At 45.2% G+C, this 10,891-nt stretch overlaps 5 protein-coding genes across 7 annotated transcripts; all 5 read right to left on the bottom strand.

Annotated features, from left to right (window-relative positions):
* Positions 1 to 6,293: 6,293 nt before the first annotated feature.
* RB195_023957 (uncharacterized protein) lies at positions 6,294 to 6,773 on the bottom strand (the record flags this gene model as incomplete). The annotated part of the gene is made up of 1 exon (XM_064211580.1): positions 6,294 to 6,773. One exon carries the CDS (start codon positions 6,771 to 6,773, stop codon positions 6,294 to 6,296), a length of 480 nt encoding a protein of 159 aa, XP_064067461.1.
* A 151-nt stretch (positions 6,774 to 6,924) lies between these two features.
* RB195_023956 (uncharacterized protein) lies at positions 6,925 to 7,548 on the bottom strand (the record flags this gene model as incomplete). Its single annotated transcript, XM_064211579.1, has 1 exon — positions 6,925 to 7,548. The coding sequence occupies one exon, from the start codon at positions 7,546 to 7,548 to the stop codon at positions 6,925 to 6,927; it is 624 nt and encodes a 207-aa protein (XP_064067460.1).
* A 91-nt stretch (positions 7,549 to 7,639) lies between these two features.
* Positions 7,640 to 7,927, bottom strand: RB195_023955 (uncharacterized protein; the record flags this gene model as incomplete). The annotated part of the gene is made up of 1 exon (XM_064211578.1): positions 7,640 to 7,927. The coding sequence occupies one exon, from the start codon at positions 7,925 to 7,927 to the stop codon at positions 7,640 to 7,642; it is 288 nt and encodes a 95-aa protein (XP_064067459.1).
* Positions 7,640 to 8,558, bottom strand: RB195_023954 (uncharacterized protein; the record flags this gene model as incomplete). Of its 2 annotated transcripts, XM_064211577.1 has the most annotated exons (2): positions 7,640 to 8,003; positions 8,119 to 8,381. In XM_064211577.1, 2 exons carry the CDS (start codon positions 8,379 to 8,381, stop codon positions 7,640 to 7,642), a joined length of 627 nt encoding a protein of 208 aa, XP_064067458.1. The 2 variants fall into 2 exon arrangements, with proteins under 2 accessions (XP_064067458.1, XP_064067457.1); XM_064211576.1 differs by lacking the exon at positions 7,640 to 8,003 and having other exon boundaries at positions 8,082 to 8,558.
* Positions 8,559 to 8,628: 70 nt separating this feature from the next.
* On the bottom strand, positions 8,629 to 10,821 carry RB195_023953 (uncharacterized protein; the record flags this gene model as incomplete). Of its 2 annotated transcripts, XM_064211575.1 has the most annotated exons (3): positions 8,629 to 9,369; positions 10,214 to 10,552; positions 10,678 to 10,821. In XM_064211575.1, the coding sequence occupies 3 exons, from the start codon at positions 10,819 to 10,821 to the stop codon at positions 8,629 to 8,631; spliced, it is 1,224 nt and encodes a 407-aa protein (XP_064067455.1). The 2 variants fall into 2 exon arrangements, with proteins under 2 accessions (XP_064067455.1, XP_064067456.1); XM_064211574.1 differs by lacking the exon at positions 10,214 to 10,552 and having other exon boundaries at positions 10,702 to 10,821.
* Between the last annotated feature and the right edge of the window lie 70 nt (positions 10,822 to 10,891).

Raw genomic sequence — 10,891 nt, 5'->3', positions numbered from 1 at the left:
TTTAGAGCGGGGCGAGCACACGCTTTCACCGAGGACGTGGTGCGTTACCCCGATACAACACTTTTGTCAAGACTGTAAGCCTCATAATAGATGAAGAAATGGTACCATGTTAATGATCTGCACATGGAAACACTTCCTCCTTTCTTTTTTTTAGGCAGGTATAGCGCAGTTAGTGAGACTGGTCAATGGTTCGATACCGTACTAGTGCCAACCAAACCTTTCATCTCAACGAGGTCGATAAACAATAAACAGGCTTCCCTGTGTGGATGAAAGCAGAAACATTACACATCGGCTCGCCCCCACAAATCATTCTAAAAAGTTCGCCCAATAGTAGCGGCTTTCCACCACTTTATCACTTTATCATACACTTGTTGTAACCACCATCTAGAATCGCGCCCCGTAGGGACTCCTCATGGTTGTTTTCGGTGGTCGTTACTTTAAGAGCTAAACAAATGACAGAAGTAATTGGAAAAAAACATTGCTAAGTAATCCTGTTCAGAAACTACTATAGGAGAGTGGAGAAGGACCGGTATCTTTCTGAGCTTCATCGCTCCAAGGAGGATCCAAGGTTTAAACACCAAAATGCAAAGTAGTACTCGAAAAGCGCGTCAGAACACAGGAGACACTTGTATTGTATTGGGTGCGGCTAATCCAGACCTTGATCATATGTTATGGATGGATAATAGATTTAAAACGAAATGATGCTCTGCGAAGTTGCGTAAACTGCTGCGCTCGAAGAGGCGCGGTGGAACGTAGCGGTTATTATGTGGAGGGGACCCTTGCTATCACCTCTGCAGTTCCCGCCTCAATTCCAACCGCTTTCGCCATGGTGTCCTTCGAGTGCAACCGCCTATGCAACTGCAACGTGCTTAATGTCGTTTTGACCCGACTATATAGTAAATTGCTACTTTGTAGACATGTTCGATGAGAAATGCGATGCACTGGTGGACCAGCGTTTGTCATCCCGACAGCTGCCAAAAACAGTCTGGGAACCAAGTGGGAAGCGAACAACTGTCACAAAAACTTCTGCCATATGGGTATTGTCTAGCCCCACAATTATGTGCTAGTTGAGGTCGCGGATTTGCTGTGAGGGAAATGTGAGTCTGTAACGCCTAAAGAGACTGTGTTGCTTACATTGCTGACAACAAGAAGGTTTTAAAATCTTTCCAAAAAAAGAGTAGCTTCAGACAGGTTGTTGGAATGATCTTGAATTTGGCTCCTTTGCAACGAGTGCAGTTTTGTAAAATTACATACAGTGTCGAAAAGCGCTGTTAAGTATCATACATACCATATCGAATATCTCATAGCTGGATGAAATGAAATGAAAAGCGAAGTCTCTGTTAGAAAACTGCTAAAAGAAAACCATTTCAGTTTGGGCCAAGAGGGAATAATTGACCACAAAATCAAGGTGTCAACTATCTTACTGAAATATCTCCTTCCGAACAGCCCTATTCGTGGGAACCAAGATACTCAATGGCCTTCTCAATCGATATATTAGCCGTTATAATTATTGTTTACAGGAATATCCCGAGCCAAAGACTTGCTCCGCAGAACTACAGGACTTACAATTGCGGATGAAGACCGCATTGGTAATAAGGCAGGCAACACATGTAGCAACACATAGAACATAGGTAGCACTAAGACGATCAACGAGAGCTTCTACGAGAACTATTTGTATAAAATGACCGCCACCTACTTAACGTGATATTCGAGAAAACCCAACCTTCTTTAAAATGAATTCGACACATTCAGACTATACAATATAACAATTTATTATGTTTATGTACTTGTATCCCTCCTAGTCGGATCATATGACAGGGAGGCGGTACGCCTGTACCCGGGTTGTTGCTTTTGTATATATGTAATAGCCGGCAATTTGGTATGTGTTTCACTTCAATTCGATAAACATTATTCTCCGAACCACTCGTCACTTTCATCGGGTTCAACACCCTTGAACCACCCTACCTCACGTGCACAAATAATTTTCATTCGTGCTCTTAACATTCGTTGCATTAAATGAAGAAAATAAATGTTTTGCTATGTCTTTTTTATTACCTACAAAAAAGCGCCGTTTGACTGTCGCATCCTATAGCAAAGAGAGGTTTTCATAAATTTCAAACTATTTACAGCACGAAACATATAGTGCAACCTAAAGGCATCACACCACGAATCTTGGGTGGTATGGATTCCCGATTTCCAAAGACTAAACAGGTCGTTGATGCCAGAAACGGGTGAGATACCGCTCACCTCTTCCTAATCGCCATGAAAACGGGTCGGAATATCCGGCGCGTGCACAAGGGTGGCGCGCTCCAATAGAAGTTCGAGCGTTAAGGGAGGTCGAGTTCTATTGGAGCGCGCCACCCTTGTCCACGCGCCGCATCTTCCGGGCCGATTTTTACGGCGGTTAGGAAGAATTAAGTGGGATCCCACCCCTTTCTGCAATCTGCGACGCCGTAGTCTTTTGCCACTGGAAATCCGTACCACCCCAGATTCGTGAAGTGATGCCTTTAAGTGAATATTAGAACGCAGAAACAGCGACAGTTTCGTGATCATCATGTAAAATTAGTTTTATTTCCCTCTTTGACGGCTACTCCACCTTTAGTTACATTTTGAAAAAAAAAAAACTAAAAACAGATCCAGTATTCGCAGCATGCAGACAGTACCACTCAAGAAGGAAGTGCGTTACAGAAATCAAGAGTACATAATATACAATAGTATATACAATATACAACATATATACATATAAAAAAAGTATAAAGTCACTGGCGTATCTATCCACTTGGTATGCGCCAACACATTTTACTGCAGCTCGTAATCGTTGAGGTTTTGGAACGCATGTTCGCCTACAATGACTTGCGGGGACAGACGATGGTCAAGCCAGTGTTTTCATCCTCCCAGACAAGTTTGGTACCAATTTATCAACGCGGAAGGATGAGAGGCTTGGTTTGCACCAAGGTGGTTTCGAACAATCGACCGTGTGACTACAACGGACCTCTATCTGACTGCACCACACCAGCCCTGGAATACATAATGATGGTTAGCATATAAAACTACTCCGTTACATGTTTGTGTGAATACTGGAGTAATCGTTATTGTTTAGACATTATGAGCCCACAGTTTCAGATTAGCAGACTACAGTAACCAAAGAATGGAGATGAGGCACATTCAATGTTGTGTTTTGTCCGTCGCATTTCGTTCCCCGCTGTAGAGATATTAAAGGTAGCTTGGCATACGAAATTGACGATGATGAGATGATAATACGATGATCCCACTAGTAAAAACCATGTGAACAACCATTGTAGCAAAAGGGAAAAAGGCGTATGAACAGCCCTCGTAGCACCGGTGCCACCAATGATATAGCTTGTTGTAGGTATTAAAACGATATCCCCCGCAACGCGTCTGCGGTCGTGAAGGGTGCGGAGCTTCTGCTGATTTAGATTAGTTGGATCAAGGATATTAGAGACGATAGACGATAAGGGAACTGCTAACATTCTATCGCATAACAAGTTGAAGCGTAAGGGTTAGGAGGCACAACTGATTCTTTTTCTTGAACCTTTTTAATGGACTACTAAGCAGAATTGAGAGTGATGACGCTCATGGTCATAAACTACACTCTTACTCATTTCTACTCGTGGAGAGGTCGCAACACCGGCAATTTCGTGATGTGCTACCTTCAAGATGGCAAGGCGCTCTGTCCAAACCCAGTGTTGTGACACCACGAACATTTTGATCTATAGAAGTGTAAAAGTATAAATGTGCGCGGGTGAGCGGGTATATGGTGAAAGAAAGCGGCAATGATGGGTTATCGCCATCTCTCCACGGCAAAGAACGTGGAAAGGTGCCGCACATTTTTTGCAGCTCAAATAATTTTCATGTCGCTCTGCGATCTCGTGCTGGATAGAAAGTTAGCCATTACTCGCTAGGACGGAGCAAATCAAACGTATCTGTTGGTCTGTCGCATGGAAGTTCTCGTATTGCGTTTGAAAAAAGCTACAAAAAGGCTCTAAGAGCTTCTTCAAGATGACTGTTATTTCAGCCTAACAAGCGGGCAAACAATACAGTTAAAATTCAGGTAAAGTTGGCCGAAATTGATTCCAATGGGGCTTGACTATGAAATAAAAATACTCTTCATAGAAGAGTAGTTCAGCTCTTTTTTCTTTCGCAATCACTTTCAGTTGTAGTAGCGTCGTGAGGCTAGGACCATATACTTCTATTGGATGCATTTTCCAGCTTATCTCTTTTGTATCCACTAAAGCGCATTCTGCAGATTTGTGTCACGACAAAATCCTCCACAAGCTCAACAGTCTCTGAAGAATTGCCATACATACTTACGATACGAAAAATAAATGGTCTACAATAGACTCACTTAAGCGGATTGGTAGCAAGATCTACGCGAAGGACGTCTGGGTGCACGGTGAGGACTCCAAGACGTTTCAGGAATGTGTCTCCAAATGATCTGTAAAGTAGATTATGTAGTTAATACTGCTCACTACCAAATGAAATGTAATTCTAAACCTCATATGAGCTCTAGGAAATCTGCTAAATTATCTCTGCTGCTTACCGTCGATAAGCGTCCGTAGCGTCTTTGTTGCACGACGCTCGTTTTTGCCGTTGCGGCCTTGCCAACATGCAGCGTCTAGTGACTTTCACGTAACGAAAGCAATTAGACGCTCGACAACGGAACCCAACATGAAGATCAAGTGATTTCGATCTGACTTAACTTCTCACATAAGCAGGGAAGCGTTTTTGGCTTGAACAACTTGTATAAACTATGAAGCAAAGATCTTTGTAATATGTAATAGAGTGGTTGGTCTTGCAGAATGACCATTCAGGACGTCCGGCTAACGTAGGACTTCCAGACCTCTTGTAGTGCTCGCTTCGCCCGCTTTCAGTGGTCAATAAAGGTTTAAAGCAGGAGCTTTTCCATAAATTCCAGCCACATAATTAAACGTGTTTTTTGTTATTAACAACAGTTCATCTCCCTCTTTTTAGAAATACAAGTATTTTTTTTTTAGTGATTTTGCAGTCTTTCTGCTAAAGGTGTCGGTAGTACATTTCAAGAATATTCAGACTTGATTTTGCATCTAAATTCCTCTTATACTGTTATAACATGAACTCTTTTATCGCGTGATAAGATTAAATGACGTGAGTGTAATCATTACACTTGTAAAGATAAAGAACCTATCTGAGGTCGCGTAAAGAACTAGTCGCTACTAAAGCGGCTGTCTGCATGCATGTATCTGACTTCTAAAGAAGTGATTTGCCAAGCATTGAGGGCAACGTGTGGAGGATAGGACATATATGGAGGAATACATTCCAGTGAAATGTCACGCAGGGTGCTCACAATACTTCACTGCTCTCTGAAGTTGGCGCACTACCGCGACATAGTAAAAGTCGTCTTACTACATTTTAATACTAATGCACCCATCTGATGAAGGAGCTGCGTTACCAAACCACTCCACTTTCTGGTGCAGGCACATCCACCTGAGATAGTGGGACAACTTCCAATTCCTTCTGACGTCATTGGAACTGTCCCATCTAATTCTACTGTTCTCTCCGGGTAGGCACATCAATTTGATGGAATTTGTATGGAACTCGTTCCAACTCTTCTTTCTGGCGCCCGCGCACCCGTTCGACATCGTGCCTTCCGCACTGCTCTCTGACCCTAGCACGCTTACCTGATGTCGTAGATTCCGTTACACCACTTTTCGACGTGGGCGCATCCATCTGACGCTTTAGAAATCGTCCTACTACTTTTTTAGCGCCGAGATACCTAATTGTCGCTGTCGGACCCTTCCCAGCACATTTATCTGTTTTCTAGCGCTCGCGCAGCGAGTCACCGCTTTGGGACCCTTCTAAAGCTGCCTTCTGGGGCCAAACATTAGCCGAACTTGTCCCACCCAAGCTCAATACTTCTTGGCACAAACACACGATAATGTTCGAAATCTCAAATCAAACACTACAAAAATAAAAGAGTTAGAAGCGAAAGGTTGTTGTATTTCTGGTGTACACAATTTTTAGGCAACAACATTCAGAAAACCGAAGCACCAAAAACTTTCTGATTTTTAACAGAAAGTATATACACACTCCGAACTAAGTAGTAAACATAATCCACATACATGAGAAATAACCAAAGAAATGAAAGTGTGTACAAATGCCAAGAAAGATGAAAGTACTTACTGAGATACTTAGATGGCCCGTCTTCACTAAACGTGCGGGCCCCAGCATCTCTTCCACTCGTTTCGTTCCCTCACCATTGTCATCGAAGATGTTCTCAAGTTTCGTGACTGACGTTAACGGAGTCCTTGAGCCGCATCCAGCAGACCTCTCAGCTGGTCCATCCGTGTAGCGAACACGTCACCCCATCTCGTTGGCGGTCTTCCTCGGGGGCGTTTAGCATCTTTTTGGATCCACTCTAGCGTTCTTTTAGTCCATCTATCGTCGATTCTTCTCACGATGTGACCGGCCCATCTGTGTTTTGCTTTCGATACGTATTCCGCTGGGTCGCGAAGACGGGATTTTCCTTTTAACGTGAAGCTGCGAAGACCGGCTAGGTGTTGTGCGCGCCAGTTAAACTTCAGAAGACATCTCTCAAGGGCTCTGTGGACAGTAAATAGCTTCTTAGATGTGGCAGCAGTGTCTGCCCATGTCTCCGCTGCATAACAAAGCGCTGGAAGAACTGTCGAATCGAACAGATGGGCGCGAAGATCCTGATCCATCACTTGGTCTGTAGCTTTCCTGACGGCTGCGAATGCTGCCCATGCCGCTCTCATTCTTCTATTGAGTTCTCCCTCAAGTCGTTTTCCATGTTCATAGAACGTCTAAGGTATACGTATGACGACGTTTCCATGACATAAGAGGATTCACGTTTTACTCCTCCGTCCTCGCAGTAAACGTTCTTCATGAACTGTGTCTTCCATCTGTTTAATCGCCTCCTCCTAATCCTGAGCCTTCAAGTTGTATTCCTCCGTCCTCGCAGTAGGCGTTGTTCATGAGCTGTGTCTTCTTTCTGTTTATTCGCAGTCTTATTCTCTTCCCTGCTTCGTTCAATTCGTTGAGCATCATTTCTGCTTCATTGGTACTGCTCAAAAAGAGAACGATGTCGTCAGCTAAACGAAGGTTCGAGAGAAACCTTCCATCAACAGGTACGCCCCTTTCTCCCCAGGGTAGTGATTTCATTATCCATTGCAATGCAGCCGTGAACAGCTTCGGCAATACAGTATCGACTTGTCGTACACCCTTTCCAATGGGTATGGTGAGAGAGCGGTGGAAAAGCTGTATCCTAGTCGTGCATCGATCGTAGCAATTGGCTAATGTCTTCACATACGACGCGTCCACACCTTGATCGACCAGTGCTGACAGTATTGCATTCGTTTCTACGCTGTCCAAGGCTTTCTCATAGTCGACGAAGGTTAGAACAAGGGGCAGGCGGTATTCCCGGCAAACCCCTATGACCCTCGAAGCGGTCTGGATGTGGTCCAAGCAGCTGAACCCTTGGCGGAATCCAGCTTGTTCTTGAGGCTGAGCTTCATCCAGCGTCCTAGACATGCGCGTGAGGATGATCTTGGTGAATACTTTGTATAAGAAGCTCAGCAAGTATATTGGACGGTATTTCTGAAGGTCCTCTCGGTCACCTTTTTTATGAATAAGAACGAATCGCAAGGTCTTCCAATGGTCTGGGATCCTTTCTTTCTGGAGGTAGGATGTCACGTGCGCTGGTAAGATGGAGAGGATGACCACCAGCCCGAAGAAATTCTGCTGATATGAAATCAGGTCCGGGGGTTGTGCCAGGTTTCATGCTCTTGATAGCGACTCGTACTTCCGAAGGAAGAAGTGGTGGAGCTTTACCAATGGGGATGATCGGGCTCGACACAGGAGTTAATGAACGGAAAAGGTTCGAGTAGAACCTCTTCGTAATGATTTCCATCTCACCACAAGAAGACATGCGAGTCCCGTGTTCGCTAAGCAAGGCTGCTAGCGGAACATTACATTCGCGGAGATCTCTGTGGCACTTTTTTAAGATTCGTTCTTCTTTGTGCTGCTTCCAGGATCTTCTTCTGCCTGTATTTCAAAAGATCCTCCTACAACGCTTTTCTGTAGCTAGTGTTTGCTACTAACCGCGCAATATGCGATGCATTCGGATCAGGCTTCAAAGCCCTTCTTCTTTCCAACAATTCCTTAGTGTTCTTCGAAATTCGATCTAAGTTTGTCATGCGCGGTTTCGAGGCGCAGGCTCGTAATCTTCTAAGCAGCATCTCGAAGTCAACGTTTGGGTCCTCCTCGATGTGCAAGTCACCTTGAAACAAGGAGTCCTTGAGCATACAGTCGTCGCAGACGACTTCTTTACTCCTTCGTTGTTGATAGCAGATGTTCTTTTCCATCGTGTGGCTAAGTCGTATTTTCGCACGAAGGAGATGGTGATCAGAACCACTACAAAAAGATGGTACTACTGAGACATCAAGTAGACACCACCTCCGGTTGGTGAGCATGTGGTCGTTCTCTGCACAAGTCGCGCCGTTGGACGATTCCCATGTCCACCGACGATGATCTTTCTTCATGAAAAGAGAGTTCTCATGAAAGAGGCGAGCGGCGGACAACAGCCCGGACAACAACAGACGATTGCCATTTTCATTCCGGTCCCCTAGTCCAAATCTTCCGATCCTGTATTCCTCTCCTGTGGCTTTTCCTAGTTTTTGCGTTGAAGTCTTCGACAACGAATTTGTAGAAGGATTTCTCGTTGCAGATTACTTCCTCCAGCTCCTCGTAAAACGCGTCCAATTCGGATTCATCAGGTGCTGATGTTGGGGAGTAGCAGTTGATGATACGGATGGGTTTTTGGCGCAGAGGACGGAGGCGAAGAATGGCCAGACGAGGTGACAGGATCTCGTGAGAATCGACAAGATGGACGACATATGGATGCACAACAAAACCAACCCCGCCTACATTTCGCGACTGAACCTTCTCTCTACGAATGACGAGTGTACCGTCATTCATATGTCGTACGTCGCTCCTTCTGCACTTGGTCTCCTGCAGAGCAATCACGTGGAATTTGATACGCTCTGCAGCTCCGAGAAGGGCATGCAGATCAGCGTCTGTGGAAACTGTTCTCGCGTTGTAAGTACACAGTCTGAGACAGTCTCCATGGCGAGTCGAGCGTGTGTCGCCTTGGTCCAGAATCAGTGACGTCCTGAGCAACCAGAGATTTGATCGCCTCTTACCGGTCGCGATGCCGTCCGACGTCTGAGACGGCAGGGCCCGGTGTGCAGAGTACTGGGGCAGTGAATATGCTAGAGTGGCAAAAAGACTTTTTCCCAAACTAAGCAACCCTGCCACGGCGAGCGTAGCTTTCACCACACGTCGTCGCCCAACCTATATGGATCAAGGAACCACTTTGCGACATTTTGCCAAGACGGTGGTGAATCGTAGCAGTGGTTTACTCTTAGCTAGGCTTCCGATTCTGAGAAGTCGGAATGTCGGATTCCGACTTCTTGGAATCGGATGTGTCGAACTCCTTCTCTGCTTGGGAGACCCTGAAGGAGGACGAACATCCGCTGTGCATCGCAGTTTGACGCCCAGGGTCACCTCCACGCCACTACGAGGCGGTAAACAGTTGTGGGGGGAAAGATGAAAATATTGGAAGAAAATAAATATATACTCATAAGAAAAAAACAGAGATCTAATCTAAACGAAAGATTGTACGTATGACAAACCTTCGCATTTGGTCCATTCTTTGTCCTTTTTAACCTAAGCTCTTGATCATTATCACAACAAATTTTTTAAGACTTAATTTTTATTTTTAAACATGGTACTTTGGTGAAAGTTGCGGAAGAAAATCGGCAAAAAATAAAGGATAGAAAGGGATTTGTTGGTCTCCTCAGTATACGACCAAAGAAACGAAACGACTTTGTGTACACACTTTCGGTTGTGATGCAAGACGTTGATATCGTCCACATATCATACGGCGGTACACCACATCGATTTAAGGACTATTGTGACATATCCTAGCCCAAAGTCAGCCAAGCAGCCGTCGTAGCAGGTTACATTCCGTCCAATCAAGCCTCTCCGTAGATGGTGCTGCCCAAACCTCAGACCAATACATCAAAACTGCGGGTAGAAAGATTCGCAGCTCGAGCTTCGTTGGTGAAAGGGTCGACCACAAGCATTTCGTTGAATAGTTAAATGCAAAAATGGCTTAAGCGCATCTTTGCTGAACATCTTTCTCGTAGCCGCCATTGTTCAGCGTACAGCCAAGGTAAGAGAACGCATCGAAGAGTTCGATCAGTTGTCCGTCCACCTTGATTCCCGTCCGAGGTCCTGAAGAAACCCGCATCTGCACGCATTTGTCGGGGCGCAGATGTACAGCGTACTCGAGGTCGATCAAGGGGCGTCCTGATGCTACTAGGATAATATCGGCAGGAAAGTGATACTGCTCTTCGCATGTCGCAACGTCGTCGATGGCGAAATTGAACAGAAAAGTCCTGCCACTGCCACTTGTCTTACTCCAGTTACCAGTTACCCCCAAACGATGTTGCACATCCACCTGGTGCTCGAACTACAGCAGTTGTTCTTTGATTCATGCCATCAAGCTAGCGAACACGAACGAACAAAGAGAGAGGACGGCCTCGATGAGGAGAAACGAAGGCGGCTTTGAAGCCTAATTGCATTGATTTCGAATACCGCTGCCAGATTTTGGTCACTAACGATGAAAACGTGGTCAATTGGAGATCGGCCAGGACGAGAGCTGGGTTGCCCGTCGCGCGTTGCTTCTTCGCGATTTTCAGTAATTCGGTCCAGGATAATCCGCTCCAAAACCTTGTACATAACGCGAAGCAATATCCATGCTTGACCACAGGAACTATCGAGATTTCTCGATAGTTCCTGTGGTCAAGCA

Source organism: Necator americanus, chromosome X (assembly GCF_031761385.1).
Source record: "Necator americanus strain Aroian chromosome X, whole genome shotgun sequence".
Classification (NCBI taxonomy): domain Eukaryota; kingdom Metazoa; phylum Nematoda; class Chromadorea; order Rhabditida; family Ancylostomatidae; genus Necator; species Necator americanus.
This window is presented reverse-complemented; position numbering and strand designations above follow the sequence as displayed.